The sequence below is a fragment of the Carcharhinus amblyrhynchos genome, unplaced genomic scaffold (assembly GCF_965287045.1).
Source record: "Carcharhinus amblyrhynchos unplaced genomic scaffold, sCarAmb.v2.hapA chromosome_335, whole genome shotgun sequence".
Taxonomy (NCBI): Eukaryota; Metazoa; Chordata; class Chondrichthyes; order Carcharhiniformes; family Carcharhinidae; genus Carcharhinus; species Carcharhinus amblyrhynchos.
In genome coordinates this window covers 157975-181978 of record NW_027650075.1, presented here as the reverse complement: position 1 = coordinate 181978, position 24004 = coordinate 157975, and the positions used below count along the sequence as shown (strand labels likewise).

Below are 24004 nucleotides of genomic sequence, written 5' to 3'. Positions count from 1 at the left end.
TCCCAGCTCCCAGTCTGTTCTCAGTGACGGCGTTCCCAGCTCCCAGTCTGACCTCGGTGACGTTCCCAGCTCCCAGTCTGATCTCGGTGACGCCATTCCCAGTTCCCACTCTGATCCGGTTGCCCCTCTCTCTCCCCCGCAGAGCTCTTCATTACTGAACATGCTCACGTGCGGATGCTGAAGGTTCTCTATGACGTTTTCTACCAGCGCATGCTGACCGAGGCCATCCTGACCGACACCGAGCTGCAGAGCATCTTCCCCAGCCTGGACGAGCTGATCGAGGTGCACGGTATGCCAGTGACTTCTGCCCGGGGCACTTCCACTCGGAGGGGAAGGGAGAGGGACACATCGAACAGGGGCTGACCACGGGCGAGGGAGGGGTTGAAGAACTGCACCGGGAATGTGGAGGCAGGAAAGGGGAACACAAACTGGAGAATACTGGGGGGAGGAGGGTGCAGGGTGAGGAGGAACAGGGAGGAGGGTGTGGGCATAAGTGGGGAGATAGGGAGGAGGGTGTGGGCATAAGTTGGGGGGATAGGGAGGAGGGTGTGGGCATAACTGGGGGATAGGGAGGAGGGTGTGGGCATAAGTTGGGGGGATAGGGAGGAGGGTGTGGGCATAACTGGGGGGATAGGGAGGAGGGTGTGGGCATAAGTTGGGGGGATAGGGAGGAGGGTGTGGGCATAACTGGGGGGATAGGGAGGAGGGTGTGGGCATAAGTTGGGGGGATAGTTTTTGATAAGAGAGGGGATTAAGGGTTATGGGGAGAGGGCGGGAATGTGGAACTGAGCCATGACAGATCAGCCATGATCTTTTTGAATGGCGGGGCAGGCTCGAAGGGCCAGATGGCCTACTCCTGCTCCTATTTCTTATGTTCTTATGATAGGGAGGAGGGTGTGGGCATAAGGGGGGGGATAGGGAGGAGGGTGTGGGCATAAGGGGGGGGATAGGGAGGAGTGTGTGGGCATAATGGGGGGGATAGGGAGGAGGGTGTGGGCATAAGGGGGGGGATAGGGAGGAGGGTGTGGGCATAAGGGGGGAATAGGGAGGAGGGTGTGGGCGGGATGGGGAGGGGGGGTGTGGGGGGACGGGGAGGGGGGCGTGGGGGGAGGGGGTGGGGGGGGAGGGGGAGGGGGGGGCGTGGGGGGTGGGGGAGGGGGGGGGGGGGCGTGGGGGGGAGGGGGAGGGGGGTGGAAGGTCTGTGGAGGAGGGTGTGGGGGGAGGGGGACGAGGAACAGGGAGGAGGAAGATGTGGGGCTATGGGGCAGGGAGACGGGGAGGTATGGAGGAGGGTGTGGGGTTATGGGGAGGGGAACAGGGAGGTGGGTGTGGGGAATGGGGGAGGGGGCGGAGGGTATTTGGATATGGGGAGAAGAGTGAGTGAACAGGGACCTTGGGTCTTCACCACCGTATCGCTCTCCTTCCAGCGTCTTTTTATGAAAGCATGAAGAAGATTCGTCAAGATGATGGCTACCTGGTAAAGGAGATTGGTCACACCTTACTTGCCAGGGTAGGTTAGCAACTGGAATCCGGGAGCTCACTGCTCCGCTCAACAGCTTGTGTGAGCTCCGCGGCCCTCGCCAGGGCTCTCTCGCGCACGCGCTCCGTGGCCCTCGCCAGGGCTCTCTCGCGTGCGCTCCGTGGCCCTCGCCAGGGCTCTCTCGCGCACGCGCTCTGCGGCCCTCGCCGGGGCTCTCTCGCGCACGCGCTCTGCGGCCCTCGCCGGGGCGCTCTCGCGCACGCGCTCTGCGGCCCTCGCCGGGGCTCTCTCGCGCACGCGCTCTGCGGCCCTCGCCGGGGCTCTCTCGCGCACGCGCTCTGCGGCCCTCGCCAGGGCTCTCTCGCGCACGCGCTCTGCGGCCCTCGCCAGGGCTCTCTCGCGCACGCGCTCTGCGGCCCTCGCCAGGGCTCTCTCGCGCACGCGCTCCGTGGCCCTCGCCAGGGCTCTCTCGCGTGCGCTCCGTGGCCCTCGCCAGGGCTCTCTCGCGTGCGCTCCGCAGCCCTCGCCAAGTCTGACACTCACTCTGTGCTGTCCTCCTCCTCTCTCAGTTCCATGGCACAGAGGGTGACTGGTTTAAGAAGCTGGCCTCACGTTTCTGCAGCCGCCAATCGTACGCCCTGGAGCAGATTAAAATCAAGCACAGGAAAGATCCACGATTCAACCAATTCATTCAGGTTAGTCTTGTCTTCTCCACCTGCAACAACCTCCCGGCTCTGTTTATGCCGCTCCCCCCCCACCCCCACCCCCCCCGTTCCCCAGTTTCGCTCCGCTCCGTCTCCGCCTCCGTCTCCCCCGCCCCGGCTCCGCCTCCGTCTCCTCCGCCTCCGTCTCCCCCGCCCCGGCTCCGCCTCCGTCTCCCCCGCCCCGGCTCCGCCTCCGTCTCCCCCGCCCCGGCTCCGCCTCCGTCTCCCCCGCCCCGGCTCCGCCTCCGTCTCCCCCGCCCCGGCTCCGCCTCCGTCTCCCCCGCCCCGGCTCCGCCTCCGTCTCCCCCGCCCCGGCTCCGCCTCCGTCTCCCCCGCCCCGGCTCCGCCTCCGTCTCCCCGCCCCGGCTCCGCCTCCGTCTCCCCCGCCCCGGCTCCGCCTCCGTCTCCCCCGCCCCGGCTCCGCCTCCGTCTCCCCGCCCCGGCTCCGCCTCCGTCTCCCCCGCCCCGGCTCCGCCTCCGTCTCCCCCGCCCCGGCTCCGCCTCCGTCTCCCCCGCCCCGGCTCCGCCTCCGTCTCCCCGCCCCGGCTCCGCCTCCGTCTCCCCGCCCCGGCTCCGCCTCCGTCTCCCCGCCCCGGCTCCGCCTCCGTCTCCCCCGCCCCGGCTCCGCCTCCGTCTCCCCCGCCCCGGCTCCGGCCTCCGTCTCCCCGCCCCGGCTCCGCCTCCGTCTCCCCCGCCCCGGCTCCGCCTCCGTCTCCCCGCCCCGGCTCCGCCTCCGTCTCCCCCGCCCCGGCTCCGCCTCCGTCTCCCCCGCCCCGGCTCCGCCTCCGTCTCCCCCGCCCCGGCTCCGCCTCCGTCTCCCCCGCCCCGGCTCCGCCTCCGTCTCCCCCGCCCCGGCTCCGCCTCCGTCTCCCCCGCCCCGGCTCCGCCTCCGTCTCCCCCGCCCCGGCTCCGCCTCCGTCTCCCCCGCCCCGGCTCCGCCTCCGTCTCCCCGCCCCGGCTCCGCCTCCGTCTCCCCCGCCCCGGCTCCGCCTCCGTCTCCCCCGCCCCGGCTCCGCCTCCGTCTCCCCCGCCCCGGCTCCGCCTCCGTCTCCCCGCCCCGGCTCCGCCTCCGTCTCCCCCGCCCCGGCTCCGCCTCCGTCTCCCCCGCCCCGGCTCCGCCTCCGTCTCCCCCGCCCCGGCTCCGCCTCCGTCTCCCCCGCCCCGGCTCCGCCTCCGTCTCCCCCGCCCCGGCTCCGCCTCCGTCTCCCCCGCCCCGGCTCCGCCTCCGTCTCCCCGCCCCGGCTCCGCCTCCGTCTCCCCCGCCCCGGCTCCGCCTCCGTCTCCCCGCCCCGGCTCCGCCTCCGTCTCCCCCGCCCCGGCTCCGCCTCCGTCTCCCCCGCCCCGGCTCCGCCTCCGTCTCCCCCGCCCCGGCTCCGCCTCCGTCTCCCCCGCCCCGGCTCCGCCTCCGTCTCCCCCGCCCCGGCTCCGCCTCCGTCTCCCCCGCCCCGGCTCCGCCTCCGTCTCCCCCGCCCCGGCTCCGCCTCCGTCTCCCCCGCCCCGGCTCCGCCTCCGTCTCCCCCGCCCCGGCTCCGCCTCCGTCTCCCCGCCCCGGCTCCGCCTCCGTCTCCCCCGCCCCGGCTCCGCCTCCGTCTCCCCCGCCCCGGCTCCGCCTCCGTCTCCCCCGCCCCGGCTCCGCCTCCGTCTCCCCCGCCCCGGCTCCGCCTCCGTCTCCCCCGCCCCGGCTCCGCCTCCGTCTCCCCCGCCCCGGCTCCGCCTCCGTCTCCCCCGCCCCGGCTCCGCCTCCGTCTCCCCCGCCCCGGCTCCGCCTCCGTCTCCCCCGCCCCGGCTCCGCCTCCGTCTCCCCCGCCCCGGCTCCGCCTCCGTCTCCCCCGCCCCGGCTCCGCCTCCGTCTCCCCCGCCCCGGCTCCGCCTCCGTCTCCCCCGCCCCGGCTCCGCCTCCGTCTCCCCCGCCCCGGCTCCGCCTCCGTCTCCCCCGCCCCGGCTCCGCCTCCGTCTCCCCCGCCCCGGCTCCGCCTCCGTCTCCCCCGCCCCGGCTCCGCCTCCGTCTCCCCCGCCCCGGCTCCGCCTCCGTCTCCCCCGCCCCGGCTCCGCCTCCGTCTCCCCCGCCCCGGCTCCGCCTCCGTCTCCCCCGCCCCGGCTCCGCCTCCGTCTCCCCCGCCCCGGCTCCGCCTCCGTCTCCCCCGCCCCGGCTCCGCCTCCGTCTCCCCCGCCCCGGCTCCGCCTCCGTCTCCCCCGCCCCGGCTCCGCCTCCGTCTCCCCCGCCCCGGCTCCGCCTCCGTCTCCCCCGCCCCGGCTCCGCCTCCGTCTCCCCCGCCCCGCCTCCGCCTCCGTCTCCCCCGCCCCGCCTCCGCCTCCGTCTCCCCCGCCCCCGCCTCCGCCTCCGTCTCCCCCGCCCCCGCCTCCGCCTCCGTCTCCCCCGCCCCCGCCTCCGCCTCCGTCTCCCCCGCCCCCGCCTCCGCCTCCGTCTCCCCCGCCCCCGCCTCCGCCTCCGTCTCCCCCGCCCCCGCCTCCGCCTCCGTCTCCCCCGCCCCCGCCTCCGCCTCCGTCTCCCCCGCCCCCGCCTCCGCCTCCGTCTCCCCCGCCCCCGCCTCCGCCTCCGTCTCCCCCGCCCCCGCCTCCGCCTCCGTCTCCCCCCGCCCCCGCCTCCGCCTCCGTCTCCCCCGCCCCCGCCTCCGCCTCCGTCTCCCCCGCCCCCGCCTCCGCCTCCGTCTCCCCCGCCCCCGCCTCCGCCTCCGTCTCCCCCGCCCCCGCCTCCGCCTCCCGTCTCCCCGCCCCCCGCCTCCGCCTCCGTCTCCCCCGCCCGCCTCCGCCTCCGTCTCCCCCGCCCCCCGCCTCCGCCTCCGTCTCCCCCGCCCCCGCCTCCGCCTCCCCCCGCCCCCCGCCCCGGCTCCGCCTCCGCCTCCGTCTCCCCCGCCCCGGCTCCGCCTCCGCCTCCGTCTCCCCCGCCCCCGGCTCCGCCTCCGCCTCCGTCTCCCCCGCCCCCGGCTCCGCCTCCGCCTCCGTCTCCCCCGCCCCGGCTCCGCCTCCGCCTCCGTCTCCCCCGCCCCGGCTCCGCCTCCGCCTCCGTCTCCCCCGCCCCGGCTCCGCCTCCGCCTCCGCCTCCGTCTCCCCCGCCCCGGCTCCGCCTCCGCCTCCGCCTCCGTCTCCCCCGCCCCGGCTCCGCCTCCGCCTCCGCCTCCGTCTCCCCCGCCCCGGCTCCGCCTCCGCCTCCCCCCTCACTCCAACTTCCGGCACACCCCAGTGCCCCCCCCCCGCTCTGGTTGCCTCCTTTGTTGATTCCCCCCGCCTCTCTCAATCATTCTCTGTCTCTCACTCCCTGTGCAGGATGCAGAGAGTTATCCTCAGTGCCGGCGTCTCCAGCTCAAGGATATCATTCCCATCGAAATGCAGCGGCTGACCAAGTATCCACTGCTCCTTGAGAACATTGCCAAGTGCACAGGTACCATATTGCATCTGCTTCTTAATCCCAGCATCCTGCCCCACAGGGTATCCCTGGATTGAGCCCAGCTTCCACAGGGAGACATACTGATGGACGCGTGGGCACACACTTACTCTCTTCCTCTGAAGGGCCAGGAGGCTAAAAGTTTTCAGAAGGAGCCAAATTCTTTTGGCCAGCATAATCATTCTCAATCCTCCTTTCCCTTCGTACCCCTCCGTCCCACCCTCTCCCCATATTGTTTGGCTGTTCATCCAGGAAAGCCATTACGGCCAGACCCAACCATCTCCTTTAGCACATCCCACATGTTATATATTTCTCTGCTCTCCCAACATCAGATGTGAAAAGGCCAATGATAAATGTCCCTGCCCAGGCTGCCAGCGTCTCACTAATGCCCTGTACAACTGAACCAGTACTGCTTGTGTTTATGTTCAATCTTTCTCAAAATAAAGGATAACATTCCATTAGTCTTGATTTTTTGCTGGACTTTTTTTCACTCATGCCTTGGTGCACTCAGATCCCTCTGTACATTGGAATTCTACAGCCATTCACTTTTTAAGTCTCATGCCTGGATTTTGTAAACCTCTCCTGCACCCTCTCCAGCGTCCTTCCTATAGTGTGGCTCCCAGAACTATATCCAGTGTTTCAGCTGAGGTGTAACTCGTGACTTCTATAAATTCAGCAAAACCTCCATTGTCTCCATCTAGACTTCCCGCTGCCCGGAAAAAGCAGTCAGCATTATCAAGAACCCCACGTGCCCCGGACATTCGCTCTTCCACCTTCTTCCATCGGGAACAAGATACAAAAATCTGAGGTCATGCGCTAATCAAAAAAGAACAGCTTCTTCCATGCTGCCGTTGAACTTGTATAGAATCCCCACAGTGCAGAAGGAAGCCATTTAGCCCATCAAATCTGCACCAACAACAATGCCACCAATGGAGACACTGTAACCCCACACATTTACCCCACTAATCCCTCTAACCCACACATCCTGGGACACTAAGACAATTTAGCATGGTGATGCACTTAACCCGCACACTTTTGGATGGACCTAACTCGTATTGTTAATCTTTCCCTACACCCTATCTATGACTACAACACTATATTCTGCATGCTTTCCTTTCCTTTCCTCCCCTATGGTACTCAATGAACAGTATGCTTTGTCTGGAAAGTACGTAAGAAGAAATACTTTTCACGGTATCCCAATAAATTGATAATAAGTCAAATTAAGTCCTTGATCCTACACTTTATGCCCCGTTAATAAAGCCCGAAATATTGTATACTTTATTAACTGCTCTCTCCACCTACACTGCCGCCTGCAGTGAGAATGGAAACATATGCAAGGTCCATCTGCTCCTGCATCCCTTAAGAATTAAACCCCTTATTTTATATTGTCTGTCCGTGTTCTTGCTATCAAAGTGCCTTGTAAATGGTGGACAGGCTTTGGGGAGTCAGAGTTGCCATCCTTACTGCCAGGAGGAGACCTTTCAGCCACTTGGACATTGTGTGGTCCACGCCACATTCCAGAGCTCACATCCACCTTCCTCCTCTTCTCTCAATCTGCAGATCAGCCGACGGAGAAGCAGCAGGTGCAGCAGGCTGCGGAGTGCTGCCGCAATATTCTGAAGGATGTCAACCAGGAGGTTCGAGAAACCGAGAATCTCCGGGTAAGGAGTCCCCTAAGTCAGTGAGGGTCAGTGCTGAGGGAGTGTCGCGCTGTCAGAGGGTCAGTGCTGAGGGAGTGTCGCGCTGTCAGAGGGTCAGTGCTGAGGGAGTGCCACACTGTCAGAGGGTCAGTGCTGAGGGAGTGCCGCGCTGTCAGAGGGTCAGTGCTGAGGGAGTGCCGCGCTGTCGGAGGGTCAGTGCTGAGGGAGTGCCGCACTGTCGGAGGGTCAGTGCTGAGGGAGTGCCGCACTGTCGGAGGGTCAGTGCTGAGGGAGTGCCGCGCTGTCGGAGGGTCAGTGCTGAGGGAGTGCCGCGCTGTCAGAGGGTCAGTGCTGAGGGAGTGCCGCGCTGTCGGAGGGTCAGTGCTGAGGGAGTGCCGCGCTGTCGGAGGGTCAGTGCTGAGGGAGTGCCGCGCTGTCGGAGGGTCAGTGCTGAGGGAGTGCAGCGCTGTCAGAGGGTCAGTGCTGAGGGAGTGCCGCGCTGTCAGAGGTGCTGTTTTCAGAGGACACCTAAAGATGCCACCCTGTTTGCCCCCTCAGTTGGATTTATATGATCCTAAGGGCAGAATTTTGATGTGGGTTTGGGTGGGTGTTACGCCACAATGCCTCGGTCTAAAACTCTTCCCTTAACCAACTTCATCCTAATGACCTGATCAGTATCATGTTGGGCTTGTTTGATGGGAACAGTGTAGAGGGAGCTTTACTCTGTATCTAACCCCAGGCTGTACCTGTCCTGGGAGTGTCTGATGGGGACAATGTAGACACAGCTTTACTCTGTATCTCACCTCGTGTTGAACCTCTCCAGGGAGTGTTTGATGGGGACAGTGTAGAGGACATTTTATTCTGTATCGAACCCCATGCTGTACCTGTCCTGGGAGTGTTTGATAGGGACAGTGTAGAGGGAGCTTTACTGTGTATCTAACTGTACTTACCCTGGGAGTGTTTGATGGTGTCAGTATAGAGAATGTTAAATTCAGTATGTTTCTATTTTCTTTGTGCTTCCCTGCTTTGTATTCTAAGCTCTGCCCTTGTTTCTCTGCAGCGATTGCATGATTACCAGCGGCGTCTGGACATTTCGAACCTGAGGCAGAGCACTGATCAGCTCGTGGTTGATTTAAAGGTGAGCTCGGGAGATGAACGGGCATCCCCCAGGAAGTTGGGCATTGCTTACTGTGTGACTGTAGCGGGGGCAGGTCGCGAAGCCAGGCTCCTTTCCTGGTCAGCACTGTTACTGTACGAGTATGGGGCCGTTATTGTTCACCTCAGTGCCACTGGGATAGGTAAGGGGATAATCAGCCTCTAAGAAAAATCCTGCTGAGCTGTAATATTTCACTCGGATGGTGGACATGTGAAGGGATGTATTGATAGCTATGTCTGCATGTGAAATGTGTACAGCATCTGGTTTGGCTGGACTGCTCTGGACAGTTCTCCGTCAAGCTGATACTTGAAGCAGATGCCCTCACAAGCAGCTTCAGACTTTACAGTATCAAAAGAGGCAACTTGGCCAGTCCTATCTGTGCTCCTATTATAGTGGTCCCAATCCAGTCCCACTGCCCCACTCTCTCCCCATAGCCCTGTATCAATCCCAATCATCTAATCCCACTGCCCCAGTCTGTCCCCATAGCCCTGTATCAATCCCACTGCCCCACTCTGTTCCCATAGCCCTGTATTAATCCCAGTCAAATCTGACAGACTGCACTCTCTCCCCTCCCGCCCTCCACAGCCCTGTATCAATCCCAGACCAAACCCCCTGCCCCACTCTCCCCATAGCCCTGTATTAATCCCAATCCAATCCCACTGCCCCCACTCTCTCGCCATAGCACCTATCAATCCTAATCTAATTCCACTGCCCCACTCTCTCCCCATAGCCCTGTGTCAATCCGAAGCTTCACTGTTCACTCTCTCCCCATACGCTTATGTAAATCCCAAACTCAACCCAGTGTTCCCTCTTTCTGCCTTTCTGTCTCTGCAGTTCAAATGTAGCTTTGTGCAGCCGTAGGTGTCTGTTTGAGATGTCCGGTTTGAAGAGTGTGTTTGCCCTCGGGGTGTGGTTGCCTTTGGTGGGGAGGGGCCTGGGCTGAGATCTAATTCATGGCCTTTACTCAATGCAAGTGTATCTCTGTCTTTTGGCTAGAACATCGACTTGACTCAGCATCGGATGGTGCATGAGGGTCCACTGATCTGGAAGGTGTCGAGAGAGAAAGCTGTTGGTAAGTGAAAGGGAGCGAGGGAGGAAAGGAGTTCCCTGCTCAAGGGCTGGGGAATAGGACGGTCTAAATCCCAGGGAGGGAGAGTGGCCTGGGTTTGATTCCAGACATTGAGACACTCAATTGTAGGGAATGTCCACTGAGGACTGTGGCTGGTCTGCGTCCATTTTTAAAAATGTTTACTCCATCCTTAAAGTTGGAGAGCCAATGCTCAGAGTGGACTGGGAAACTCAAATCCATTCCCTGCAAAAAAAAACCAAATTCAAAATCCAGTTGAATCCAATTCATGGACCCCACAAGAGAGACAAACAAGATCCAAGCTGACAAGATAAGGGATTGATCTGATCGCTTATCTTGGCCAAAAAGCTGAGAATCGAATATTCTGTGCTTCCATTACTGAGGGGTTTGAAGAGTCCAGATTAATTGAGACTCGGACATTTGCAGGGTTCCATTTACAGTCAGCCTGACATGGTTTTGGGTAGGGAATCCATAGAAGAGGAGCTGGTGAGGTTTTGCTTTGAGGCTCTCTGTACTTGTACACCTTCATGGTGGGTTCTGTGTGTAGGGATGGGATGAGTCACTGTGTTCATCTAATTTTCCCTTCCTCACTCATCTCTGATGCTGCATATCTTTGCTGCTCCCCCCACTATCTCCGTCTCTCCCCCTTTTCTCTGCCCCTTTCGCCCCTTTTCTCTGCCCCTCTCACTGTTAGAAACATAGAAACTAGAAGCAGGAGTAGGCCATTCGGCCCTTTGAGCCTGCTCCACCATTCATTTTGTTCATGGTTGATCATCAAATTCAATATTCTGATCCCCCTTCCCCCCATATCCCGTGATCCCTTTAGCTCCAAGGGCTATATCTAATTTCTTCTTGAAATCAGACAACATTTTGGCCTCAACTACTTTCTGTAGGAGTGAATTCCACACATTCACCACCCTCTGAGTGAAGAACTTTCTGCTCACAATTCTAAAAGGTTTACCCCTTATCCTCAAACTATCACCCCCAGTTCTGGATTTCCTGACCATCGAGAACATCCTCTCTGAATCTACCTATTAGTATCTATCCTGTTAGTATTTGATAAGTTTCTATGAGATCCTCTGTCACTCTTCTAAACACCAATGAATATAATCTTAGTCTCTCCTCATAAGACAGACCTGCCATCCCAGGAATCAGCCTGGTAAACCCTCGCTGTGCTCCCTCTGTAGCAAGGACATCAAATCTGCACACAATACTCCAATGTCTCATCAATGCCCTATACAATTGCAGCAAAACATCCCTATCCTTATACTCAAATCCTCTCATTATGAAGGCCAACATACCATTTGCCTTCTTTACTACCTGCTGCACTCGTGTGCTTACTTTCAGTGACTGATGCGCAAGGACACCAAGGTGTCTCGCTGAGAATCCACCTCTTTCAATTTACACCCGTTGAAATAATAATCTGCCTTTGTATTATTGCTACCAAAGTGGATAACCTCACATTTATCCACAATATACTGCATCTGTCATGCAGCTGCCCACTCAATCAGACTGTCCAAAGCCCACTGATGCATCTCTGCATCATTCTCACAGCTCACCCACCCACTCAACCTGGTATCATCTGCAAATTTGGAGCTAATGTATTCACTTCCCTCTCCTAAATCATTGATATTCTAATATGTCTAATGCTCTCTGCTCCTGTCCCTCTTCCCCTCTGGTTCACGCAATTCTTGTCCCACCTCCTTTCTCTCTCATCCTCTGTCACACACTCCCAGCCCCTCTCAGACCCTCTGCCTCTCATGCTCCTCTCTCACGTGCTGACCCTTCTAACGTCTCAAACCCTCTCTCTGTTTCTCTCACGCAGATGTTCACGTGCTGCTACTAGATATTTGCCTGGTCCTGATGCAAAAGGTGGATGACAAGATGGTGTTGAAATGCCACAGCAAGAACTTGGTGGGGAACGCTGAAGGGAAGCAGATGCTATCCCCCATCATCAAACTGGGCAGCGTGCTGGCGCGAGACGTCGCCACAGGTGGGCTGTGTTGCCATGGGGATAGGTTGATGTTTCCATCATTCAGGGAATACCAGTGTCACTGGCAAAGGCCAGCATTTACTGTCCATCCCGAATTGAGACAGTTGGTGATGAGCTGCCATCTTGGATGCTTCCCAATGGCTTGTAGGCCATTCCCCAAGACAGTAATAGTCAACTACTGTGGGTCTGGAGTTCCACGTAGGCCAAACCAGCTAAGGATGGCGGCTTTCCATCTCCAAGTACAGCTCTCAGGCCTGGTTGGCTTTCGGGCCTAGTTGGCGCTCGGGCCTGGTTGACTCTCGGGCCTGGTTGACTCTCCAGCACAGTACAGAGGCCAGTGCTGCACTATCAGAGGTGTTGTCTTTCAGATGAGACTGCCATGAGGCTGCTGGTGGTTAGTTGCTTACAGACTTTGTTCCCTTCAAGTAGCCAGGCAAAATATTTTCAATTTAAAATTGGCCTTTATTTACAAGCTATAGACCAGGTTCCAGTATGCTTTGTGCTCCAGAGCACTGGATACAGCTTCACACTATCTGATGTGCTTTCAGATTGGATTGCAAATAATTATTTTATACCAATCAAAAATGTACATTTGAAACAAGAGTTATCTATATTCACTCATATCTAATGACTCTAATGTGTGTGTGTGTGTCTGTGTCTATCAGGGTGTGCGTGACTAGCTGGTCTGAGTGTCTGTGTGTCTGCCTGTTGTTGCAGGGGGGGTGTGTCTGTGTGTGTGTATCTCTTTGTCTGTGTGTGTGTGTCTGTGTCTCTGTGTGCATGTGTTTCGATGTGTGCCTGCGTCTCCGTGTAGAATGTGTGCGTCTGACTGTGCGATAACCGATAATCAGTCCCTATAAAGCACTGTGTTTTTTATCCTTTACACACGGCTGTGTTTGTGTTGCAGACCGCAAGGCGTTCTTTGTCCTGTTCCAGACGACCACTGGGGCGATGATATATGAGCTGGTGGCACAGACGGTCTCTGAGAGGAAAAAGTGAGTAGCAAGTCGATAGATCCCATAGTGGGGTAGGGCTGGGTCTTGGGGGTAGGCTGGCAATGGGCTTCAGTCTCCCGTGGCTTTGTTAGTAACGAGGGATGGGGGCAGGAGGATGGCGAGGGAATCACCCAGAGCTTGTGATATGCAGCTCCCCCCTTCCCCTCCCACACCCTTTTCTGAGGGGCCAGGAGGTGGGGGGGATGAGGTGGTGGGAGGCAGTGAATGTGTCTGGCTTTGATGATGCCCCCTTTGGTCGAATAGCACATCAATTGCGTGGCAAGTCAGACCAGTTCGGAGAGGTAATGGGTCATGGCACTGCTGCCACTGGTAGTAGTGAGTGAGCTGCTGCCCCGGGGTGGACAGAGAGGGGGTGGGGGGAGCTGGGACTGAATACTGAGTCACAGAGCTTAGAGTGTCGTAGACATTGACTGAACCTCCTGCTTGTTACTGTGATACTCGCAGCTGGTGCGACAAGATCCTGACCACGCAGCAAGCCCTCAGCCAGCTGAAACCCTCGCAGATGGGCAGGAACAGCCTGGTGCCGCCCATGACCAACATGCCCCTCAGCCCCACGTAAGTCACTGAGCAGGCTGGGCACTGTCGGAGGGGAGAGGAGAGGTGGCGCGGTGGGGGAGTGGGCGAGGGGAGCAATCCAGGGGCAATCAGGAATGGCAACAAACCACTAGGTTTGATCACTGAGGGGTAAAGAATTCAAAAGAAGTAAGGTCACCTCAAACCTCATTGACAAGATGAATGCTGAGAGGCTGTTTCCCCTGGTGGGACAGCCTAGGACCAGACAGCACTGTCTGAGAATAAAGGAGCGCCAATTTGAGACTATCAGGAGGAATTTCTTCCCTCGGAGGGTTGAGAGTCTTTGAACTCCTTCCTGCAGAGAGCTGCAGGGACAGAGTCCTTGTGTATATTTAACAGATTTTTAATCAGTAAGGGAATCGAGGGTTATGGGGAAGAGGCCTCCTCCTGTTCCTATTTCATATGGTCTAGTGTCTCGACGTGGCAGTGGGAGGAGAATGGTCTCTGAGCAATTCTGGTCTCCGTGCTGTTAGTAAGGACAAGGGAAAACTGGAGGGGGGGTGGGGGGATGCTGAGAGAGACGAGGGGCGGGTGGGGTAGAGAGGGCAGACAAGAGTGAGGGCTGGCAAGCATTAGGGTCGGTGAGAGAGGGCAGTGGGCAGAAGGGCAAGCGCAACAGAACTGAGGCGCGAAAGCTCTCAGAAAAGGTGGCTTGCTTCAAAAGGCTGTGCAGCAGGGTGGAGGGGCTGAATGGACTGTGGTTGTGTGTCTATCTGCTGTTAATTGTGTTCCATCTCTCGTCTCTGGCCCAATCCCAGCATGTCATACCGGGACCCGATGCTGAACTCTGAGAACAGCTTCCCAACCCGTGACAGAATCAACTCGGATTTCAACGGTAAGGAGGGCGAAAGTGACAAAGGAAGAGGCTCCTGGGATAGACTGATGTCCAGCTGAGTTTGGATGAGGGGAGGGATGGAAATGGAGGGTGTGTAGAGGAAGTGGATGGATGGGGTGGAGTGAGGGGGGGTTGTTGGTGGGGGGCTGGTGTTGCTAAACAAGACCAGCAGTGTTTCACACAGCTCTGTTGGCTTTGGGACCTGGGCTTAAATGCAGAGGGTTGAAGGGTCAAGGAGTGGTTGGATGGGAGGAAGGTCTGGTGTGAGGGGGTGGGGGGGGGCGCGGAGAGCCAACGTTTCGGTTAGAAGTGAGGGACACTTTGACGTATAGGTTGAGCTGGTGGAGGGGGTGGAAAGGAGGTTGTGTTGGGTTTGAGGTATTGGTTGGTATGTTGGGCTGTAGGGATGAGCATGGGTAAGGGGGCCTTTGGGTCGAGTTTAAGGTGCTTGGGCAGAGGTTGGGTTGAAGTGAGGGGGGTTGACTCAGCGCTGGGGGGAATTGGTGGGAGATTGTTGGGGGGGGAATTGATGGGAGATTGTTGGGGGGGGAATTGATGGGAGATTGTTGGGGGGGGAATTGATGGGAGATTGTTGGGGGGGGGAATTGATGGGAGATTGTTGGGGGGGGAATTGGGGAAAGATTGTTGGAGGGGGAAATTGGGGAATTTGGATGGGATGAGATTGGCAGGGAGATGCTGTAGGCAATTGGGTCAGAATGAGTTGAGGGCAGTGGAGAGGAGTGGGCTTGGGGTGGATTGAATAGTTGTGGGTGAAAGGTAGGTGAGTATTGGCGGAATTTGCCCTGTGGGATATTTTGGGTTGGATTGTGGTTGGTGCTGAAGGTTCCCGAGCTGCAAGATATTGTCATGGTCTCACAAACGCACCTCCCCACGACCAAATCCATGTTGCTGGGGAGTGGGAATGATTTTATTTGGGAAATTGAACTGCACGGTGGACAGTGGTTAGCACGGCTGCCTCGCAGGGCCGAGGATCCGGGTTCAATTCCGGCTTCGGGTGACTGTGTGGCGTTTGCGCGTTCTCCCCATGTCTGCATGAGTTTCCTCCACGTGCTCTGGTTTCCTCCCACTGTCCAAAAATGTGCAGGTTAGGTTGTTTGGCTGTGGTAAATTGCCCTTTAGTGTCAGGGGCCTGGCAGAGTGGGGCTACGGAGATAGCATCTGGGTGGGATTGGTGTCAGTGCAGATCCAATGGGCCAAATGGCCCCCTTCTGCACTGTAGGGATTCTGTGATACACAGCCCAGATTCTGTCTTCATTCCCTGTCTCCTGACTTTGTGTTTTCACAGTGAAGGAGAGTGACTTTGTGCCACAGGACAGTGGGACTGGTGAGCTGGGTGTAGACGATCGCCCTGTCAATGAGATGCTGGGACAGAGTGTGATTCAAGCACTGACCGACTTTCTCAAGGCCAATGAGGTAGATTTGACCAAACTGGCCTCAGGACCATCCGAGCACGTCGCAGATGAAGCATTGGAGGATGGTGAGATCCAATCGACATGATTCCTGTTCATCTCCTGCACGGCCCCTGCCTGGCCACCACACCCCCCCCATGCTCGGTCACGCCGCCAGCTTGGTCACCCCACCCTACTGGCCCCCTCGGCTCGGTTGCTCCCCTGTTCACTGCACGCCACCCCTCCACCCCCACATTCTCCACCTGGATGGCCGGCCCCTCTGATTCATGCACACACCCAGTCACACATACACACAACCACACACCCTGTTGCTCTGTTTCACACACACTCGTGCTCACTCTCTCTCACGCACATTCGCTCACTCATTCGCACACACATTCACTCTCTCGCTCTCGCATGCGCACGGACGCGCTCTCGCTCGCACGCGCACGGACGCGCTCTCGCTCGCACGCGCACGGACGCGCTCTCGCTCGCACGCGCACGGACGCGCTCTCGCTCGCACGCGCACGGACGCGCTCTCGCTCGCACGCGCACGGACGCGCTCTCGCTCGCACGCGCACGGACGCGCTCTCGCTCGCACGCGCACGGACGCGCTCTCGCTCGCACGCGCACGGACGCGCTCTCGCTCGCACGCGCACGGACGCGCTCTCGCTCGCACGCGCACGGACGCGCTCTCGCTCGCACGCGCACGGACGCGCTCTCGCTCGCACGCGCACGGACGCGCTCTCGCTCGCACGCGCACGGACGCGCTCTCGCTCGCACGCGCACGGACGCGCTCTCGCTCGCACGCGCACGGACGCGCTCTCGCGCACGTTCACGCAACCACACTGTCATGCTGCCCTCACGTTCCCATGTGCATCCTTGCTCACGCGTGCACTCTCTCTCACGTGCGTTCCATGCCCACACACAAGCACATGCCATTCTCCGAAGATGCTGCAGCTCACCTGGGTGTTTCTTCATCCTGAGACCAAGTGTCCCACATAACATGAGTTGGCAGCTCCTTTTAGCCTGGTTAAGAAGTCTCTCAATACCAAGTTAAAGTCCAACCAGTTTATTTGATAGTAAACCCACAAGCTTTTGGAAACGCTGTTCCTTCATCAGGTAAGTGGAGAGTTCTGATCAGAGAAGGGCATATAAAGTCACACACAGTTTACAGAATACTGATTCGAATGCAAGTCTTTACAGCTAACCTGCTAATCAAGTCTTAAAGGTGCAGACAACATGAGTGGAAATAGCATTAAGCATAGGTTAGAGATGTGTATTGTCTCCAGATAGTACAGTAAGTGAGATGTTGCAAGTTCAGGCAAGTTATGGGGGTTATAGACAGTGCAACATCAACCCAAAATCCCGGTTGAGGCCGTCCTCAGTATCTAACCCCTTCACTATCAAGTTCTGCACACGAGGCAGAAGTTCCCCTCCCCAGCCTCAGTGGGACACTGCTGCTTGGAGCCAGTTGGGTTCCATGTTGACTGCATTCCAGGCCTCTCCAGTCCGGGGATCTTTGAGCCAATCTACACTGACGCCCCTTTCCTGCTTTTCTGCAGTGCACACAATGAAGCGGGTACTCAGCAGGGGCAGAAGAATTTCCAAGGAGTCCCCTGCCCAGCTGCCAGCCGAGGATGTCCTGGACCCGGGCAGCGGGGCTGGTGAGGCCAACGGTAACCGCGAGGAAGGAGGGACAGAGGCGGAGAAGGAAAAGGATCTGCCTCCAGCGGAAGGAGAGCAGGAAGATCCGACCGAAAGGGAAATTGGCCTTGAGAGAGGAGGGACCGAGAGCACAGAGGAGTCAAAGGAAGGACAAGGAGATGACGAAGAACAGGAGGGACAGGTCAAAGGGACAGGTAAGGAACCTGTTGAAGGGGAATGGCTGAGGGGGGAAGACAGTAGAGGTGGGATGGTGAGCGGGGCACACTGGGAACTGGGCAAAGGGAAATGGGGCCAGTGTCTGCGCCCAGTCTTCAGTGTCCAAGAACTGAAGGTTTAATCATCAGGCCATTGCCACAAGCCAGACATGGGAGCAGAGCTTGCGAGCATTATTCGTTATCTTTGTTTTGTTTCAACAGTTTTGTTACTCAGTTATTACAATTGAGAAAGTGCTGTACATTGGATGATTCTGTCTATGGGATGGGAGGGAGAAGTGGGGAGTGAGAGAGCAGGATAGACAGAAAGAGGGGTGGCGGGGGGGAATGGCAGGGATGGGGAGGGGGGGATGGAAGAAGGGGGTGGGAGAAGGGGGGCAGTGGAGAAGGGGGTGGTAGGGGAGAAGGGTGGACGGCATGGGAGAAGGGTGGACGGCGGGGTATGGGGGGAGAAGGGGGTGACATCAATGAGAGGAGTGGGGGAAAAGCCATGATGGGCATGGGGAAGAATGGGCTCATGGGGGAGAAGGGGGTATGGCGGGGGAGAAGGGGGGGATGGCAAGGGTGGGGGAAAGTGGGGGAGGGAGAAGAAAGGAGGACAGTGGAATCCTTCAAAGAATCAACTTGGATATGATGGGCTGAATGGTCTCCTTACCAATTTCTGTCTTTCTTTCTGATCAGTAGACGAGGATTTGCACACAAAATCTCAGCTATGTGAGGGTCGCGGGGTGCCTGGTCCAAACAGGGCTGAGACTGAGACCAACAACTCCCCCATCACCCTGTCACTGGAACAGGCCGAGGAGATGGAACGGAAAATGAACAGCCTGCTGGTCAAGATTCAGCATTTAAAGGTGAGAGGCAGCAAGAGGTGAAGCATACCACCTGCTCCCTCAACATTCCTCCCCCGCTGCACTGTCAGAGGGTCAGTACTGAGGGAGTGCTGCACTGTCAGAGGGTCAGTACTGAGGGAGTGCTGCACTGTCAGAGGGTCAGTACTGAGGGAGTGCTGCACTGTCAGAGGGTCAGTACTGAGGGAGTGCTGCACTGTCAGAGGGTCAGTACTGAGGGAGTGCCGCACTGTCAGAGGGTCAGTACTGAGGGAGTGCTGCACTGTCAGAGGGTCAGTACTGAGGGAGTGCTGCACTGTCAGAGGGGCAGTACTGAGGGAGTGCTGAGCATTCAACCATGCTTCCAATATTATAACAGCAACCACACTTGGATAAGTACTTAATTGGCTGCGAAGCACTTTGGGATACAACCCTCCCTATCTCTGCAACCTCTTCCAGCCCCTACAGTCCTTTTAAACACTCTGCTGCTCCAAACTTTGAGTTGTCTACGGCCTGAGCCTTGGGTTTCCCTCCTCCATTCCTGCCCCCCCCCCCCACCTCTCCCCGAAACCACCTCTGCTGCTTTTAAGACATTCCTTATAACATGTTTGTGAGATCAGGCTCCTCTTGTCTCCTTGATGTTAGTTTTTGCTGGTCAGAGTGGTTTTTACTTGGTGGGAGGCGTTGTGTAAATGTACATTGCCATATAAATGTTTGATCTCTCCTTCATCAGTTGATTCCCTCTCTCTCTGGTTCCCTAGGCGATGGAGGAGGATTACCACCGGCTTCGGCAGGCATTGCTCAACCTGCCTGTGGCACCACGCCACTCACCGGGAAACTGCAGGCAGGTGGCAGGTGAGTGAGCAGGGGCAGTGCCCACCCATTCGCAGTCAACTCCGTTCTGCACTTCAGTCTTGCTCAGTGTGTCCAGGGACATCTGCCTCGATCCTGGGAATGATAGATCAGGGACAAGGGCCCTGTGCGTGGAGCTGAGAGCTTCAGCACTCCATGAGCAGAATCACTTCTTTAAAATAAAAAGCTAGAGCTCAGGTACAAAAAAAATGGCCAAATGAAACATTGGCCTTCACTGCAAGCGGTGTGGAGGTTACACAGCGGCAGAGACCCGAGTTCCATTCCAGCCTCGGGTGGCTGTGCATGTGTGGAGTTTGCACGTTCTCCCCGTGTCTGCATGAGTTTCCTCCGGGTGCTCCAGTTTCCTCCCACACTCTAAAGATGTGTAGATTAAGTGGATTGGCCACGCTAAATTGCCTGTTAGTGTCCAAAGAATTGTAGGTTAGGCAAATTGGCCATACTAAGTTGCCCCTTAGTGTCAAAGAAATGCAGGTTAGGTGGATTAGCCATGCTACATTGCCACTTAGTGTCCAAAGGTGTGTGGGTTCAGCTGATTGGCCATGCTAAATTGTCCCTTCGTGTCCAAAGATGTACAGGTTAGGTGGATTGGCCATGGTTAATGTGCAGGATTAAGTCAGGGTCAGTTATTCTTTCAGAGAGTCAGTGCAGACTCGATGGGCTGAATGGCCTCCTTCTGCACTGTAGGGATTATGTCACAGTTATACAGAGCTCTGATAAGATACCCTATGGGGTACTGTTGTATCCAATTTATGGCACTGAGACGTATAAGATGTTGAATGGGATGGATAGGATAGAGGTGGAGAGGCTCTTCCCGCTCAGAAAGGACAGTAGGACTAGAGGGCACAGCCTCAGGATAAAGGAAGGGCGGTTTAGAACGGAATTGAGGAGGAATTTCTTCACTCAAAGGGTGGTGAATCTCTGGAATTCTCTGCTCGTTGAAGTGGTGGAGGCTGCCTCGCTCAATATTTTTAAGACGCGGGTTGATAGGTTTTTGATAGGCAAGGGGATTAAGGGTTATGGGGAGAGGGCGGGAATGTGGAACTGAGCCACGACAGATCAGCCATGATCTTATTGAATGGCGGGGCAGGCTCGAGGAGCTAGATGGCCTACTCCTGCTCCTATTTCTTATGTTCTTATGTTCTATCCCTCTATAACCAGGGAAACACCCGCTCTTAACTGTACTCTACAATATGGAGAGGAAAGACAGGAAGACCAGTGAAGGATGTCCCAGATTCTTTGAGATGCTTTTAAATAAAATAAATGTTTATTAAACAGTAAAACATACAAGAAGGTCAATTCACAATGTACTCAACTACTTTAACAGCCATACACTCTACGTTAAAATGTACCCAGTTCCAAATCCTCCGATTATCCTAACTTCAGAGCTAAACCTCCCTAAGCAACATCCTATAGGTTCTAAAACTACAGGCAAAATCTAGCAATTGTTACCACACCAGGCATTTATATCTTCCTGCCCAACGTGTAGGGAAAACAACTGGTTTCTCAAACAGGGTTTTCTCCAAGACCAAATGTTGGGAATGGACACAACTTTGGGCTGAGGTCTCAAATTGCTAACTTGTAGAGGGTGAATTGGCTACTGATGTAATGTCTTTCCTTTTAGCCTTGCCGTATCTGAATTAACCTTCTCAGAAGTCATTATTAATTATCTTCATTTCATGAGTTAGCCTTTCAGAATATAGTTCTAAAATTCACATCTCATCACTTCCTTTGAACTTCTAACATCTTTACTTACACCCCTGACACTCCAGCATCCGCTGTTAGACACTCCAGCATCCGCTGTTATCAACTTGCCCGAGGTGAACATCTGTTTACAGTGTTGCTAAGCTTATCAACAAATCAGAACATGGGTTCCACTAACCCAGCCAAACTGTCCCTGCTGCACGCTCCATTTTAAATTATTTTAAAAGCAAATAACTAGAAAAACATGCCATCGATCACTGCAGTTCCTCGATTCCCATTTTCTCACAATTTCCTAATACATGTTGCTTTCTGAGTGTGGTGTTTCAACCTCTCCCACCCCACACGATCCCCTCTCCATCCACGCCCCTCCCTCTTCTCCCCATGCCACCCAACGCCACCCCCTCCCGCCCACCCCCTCCACCCCACCCCCCTCCATCCTCCGCCCCACCCCCCTCCATCCTCCGCCCCACCCCCCTCCATCCTCCGCCCCACCCCCCTCCATCCTCCGCCCCACCCCCCTCCATCCTCCGCCCCACCCCCCTCCATCCTCCGCCCCACCCCCCTCCATCCTCCGCCCCACCCCCCTCCATCCTCCGCCCCACCCCCCTCCATCCTCCGCCCCACCCCCCTCCATCCTCCGCCCCACCCCCCTCCATCCTCCGCCCCACCCCCCTCCATCCTCCGCCCCACCCCCCTCCATCCTCCGCCCCACCCCCCTCCATCCTCCGCCCCACCCCCCTCCATCCTCCGCCCCACCCCCCTCCATCCTCCGCCCCACCCCCCTCCATCCTCCGCCCCACCCCCCTCCATCCTCCGCCCCACCCCCCTCCATCCTCCGCCCCACCCCCCTCCATCCTCCGCCCCACCCCCCTCCATCCTCCGCCCCACCCCCCTCCATCCTCCGCCCCACCCCCTTCCCCCCTCCGCCCCACCCCCTTCCCCCCTCCGCCCCGCCCCCTTCCCCCCTCCGCCCCGCCCCCTTCCCCCCTCCGCCCCGCCCCCTTCCCCCCTCCGCCCCGCCCCCTTCCCCCCTCCGCCCCGCCCCCTTCCCCCCTCCGCCCCGCCCCCTTCCCCCCTCCGCCCCGCCCCCTTCCCCCCTCCGCCCCGCCCCCTTCCCCCCTCCGCCCCGCCCCCTTCCCCCCTCCGCCCCGCCCCCTTCCCCCCTCCGCCCCGCCCCCTTCCCCCCTCCGCCCCGCCCCCTTCCCCCCTCCGCCCCGCCCCCTTCCCCCCTCCGCCCCGCCCCCTTCCCCCCTCCGCCCCGCCCCCTTCCCCCCTCCGCCCCCTTTCCCCCCCTCTCTTTTTCTATCTCTGCCCCCGCGTCCCCCTCTGCCCCCACGTCCCCCTCTGCCCCCGCGAAGCCCCCAGTTGGATTTTATTACTGACGGTCTTTAGTTGGTGCTCCCACGACACCTCTGTGAGGGGTGACTCCGCTAACATCCCCTCCATTCCGCGCATGTCCTGATCATCAAGACCTTTTATCTGGCTAATCCTCATGATTCTCTTTCCCTGGGAAAGGAGCCTCAGCCTCTCCAATCTCTCGCAATGGGTGTGTTTCTGTGTACAAAGATTTTCAATGCAGTAAGTTTGCCTGGCTGCCCGCCAGTGCCCCCTTCCTGGATTCCCCAAAGCTTCACTCTTGCTTCCTGATTTCTTTTGCAGGTGAGAGGTGGTGAAGAGGAGGACGCACTGACACCTGGCCAAGCTGGCATCTTCCCACCACTTGATTTAAATTCCGCATCCGGGACGTTCCTCCCTGTGTCAATGGCGCGGGGAGAATGGATGGTGTTTGGGGAAAGTTTGGAGAGGGGTTTGGGGTGGGGGCTGGGTGTGTCTTCCACTTATTTTGCCAATAGGTTTTCCCCAACTTCACCCCCGTCTCACCCCCACTCCCCTCTCCACCAAGCTTTACCCACCACCATAGTAGAGCGTCACTTTCGGAAACCCTGCCAAGGGATTGCCAACCAGCCAAGTCTCCGTATACAAAAAGCGCTTAATTACTGGCTGCTGCCAGGGCTAGGATTAGAGGAACACGGGTACGAGGGAGGGGGCAGGGATTCTTAAAGCAATTCCGAGCCCACTTGGGCCTGGATTGTGGGGGAGGGCTAGGTCGCAGGTTTCTCGGATGTCAGGTCCACCCATCCCCTGCCATCACCCCTTTCTAAAAGTAAGTCTTCTCAAACCCCTTCACCCCACCCCTGCATTCTAAAGTACACAGTTTCGAAAGCCGTCTCTCTTTTCAAAAGAGTGATGCACTCCATAATATTCTCTCCCTGCACTCACCCTTTTCTAAATCAGAAGATCGCAGATTCTAGTCCCGTTCCAGCCACATGAACTCCTCTCTCACAGCCAGCACTGAGGGAGCACTGCACCCTCCAAGATGCCAAACCGAGGACCCCAATAGTGAGGGAGCACAGCACCCTCCAAGATGCCAAATCAAGGACCCCAATAGTGAGGGAGCACAGCACCCTGTGAGATGCCAAACCGAGGACCCCAATAGTGAGGGAGCACAGCACCCTCTGAGATGCCAAACCGAGGACCCCAATAGTGAGGGAGCACAGCACCCTCCAAGATGCCAAACCAAGGACCCCAATAGTGAGGGAGCACAGCACCCTGCGAGATGCCAAACCGAGGACCCCAATAGTGAGGGGAGCACAGCACCCTCTTGAGATGCCAAACTGAGGACCCCAATAGTGAGGGAGCACAGCATCCTCTTGAGATGCCAAACCGAGGACCCCAATAGTGAGGGAGCACGGCACCCTCCGAGATGCCAAACCGAGGACCCCAATAGTGAGGGAGCACAGCACCCTCTTGAGATGCCAAACCGAGGACCCCAATAGTGAGGGAGCACAGCACCCTCTTGAGATGCCAAACCGAGGACCCCAATAGTGAGGGAGCACAGCACCCTCTGAGATGCCAAACCGAGGACCCCAATAGTGAGGGAGCACAGCACCCTCTTGAGATGCCAAACCGAGGACCCCAATAGTGAGGGAGCACAGCATCCTCTTGAGATGCCAAACCGAGGACCCCAATAGTGAGGGAGCATGGCACCCTCCGAGAAACATCAGACCAAGCCCTCCCCCTCCCCCCCACCCCTTTTCTCAGCTATATGCGAAAGAATCCTCACTGACTCTTCCCCCCCCCCCCCAGGGACCAATATTTATCCAGCACCCAATGTGCCCAGCCTGTGTCAGGTGGCTCAGTGTCTCCTGCCTGGTTGTGGGAGGGTGCGACATGCAAAACTGCCCTGCGGCGCTTCCTCACATCATCGTGAAAGTGCTTGGAGAGGAACGGCGGGGGAGCGACAAAACAAGTGTCTCGCTGGCTACCAGGTGCTTTGGGAGCTCTCCCTGCAGTTGCAAAAGGTTCGCTTGAATATAAATTCTTGCAAACTATCGCTGTGGAAGTACAGACTCAGAAGATGGTGACG

The 24004-nt window shown here is 58.1% G+C and overlaps 1 protein-coding gene across 1 annotated transcript; it reads left to right on the top strand.

Annotated features, from left to right (window-relative positions):
- Window positions 1–142: 142 nt before the first annotated feature.
- LOC145339190 (rho guanine nucleotide exchange factor 1-like) lies at window positions 143–23237 on the top strand (the record flags this gene model as incomplete). Its single annotated transcript, XM_080183576.1, has 16 exons — window positions 143–289; window positions 1428–1510; window positions 2050–2175; window positions 5470–5584; window positions 7148–7248; window positions 8288–8365; window positions 9380–9455; window positions 11296–11463; window positions 12371–12458; window positions 12924–13034; window positions 13811–13887; window positions 15194–15385; window positions 16862–17158; window positions 17861–18027; window positions 18765–18858; window positions 22237–23237. Coding segments are annotated over 16 exons (1934 nt in total), but the record flags the coding sequence as incomplete, so codon positions are not given.
- Between the last annotated feature and the right edge of the window lie 767 nt (window positions 23238–24004).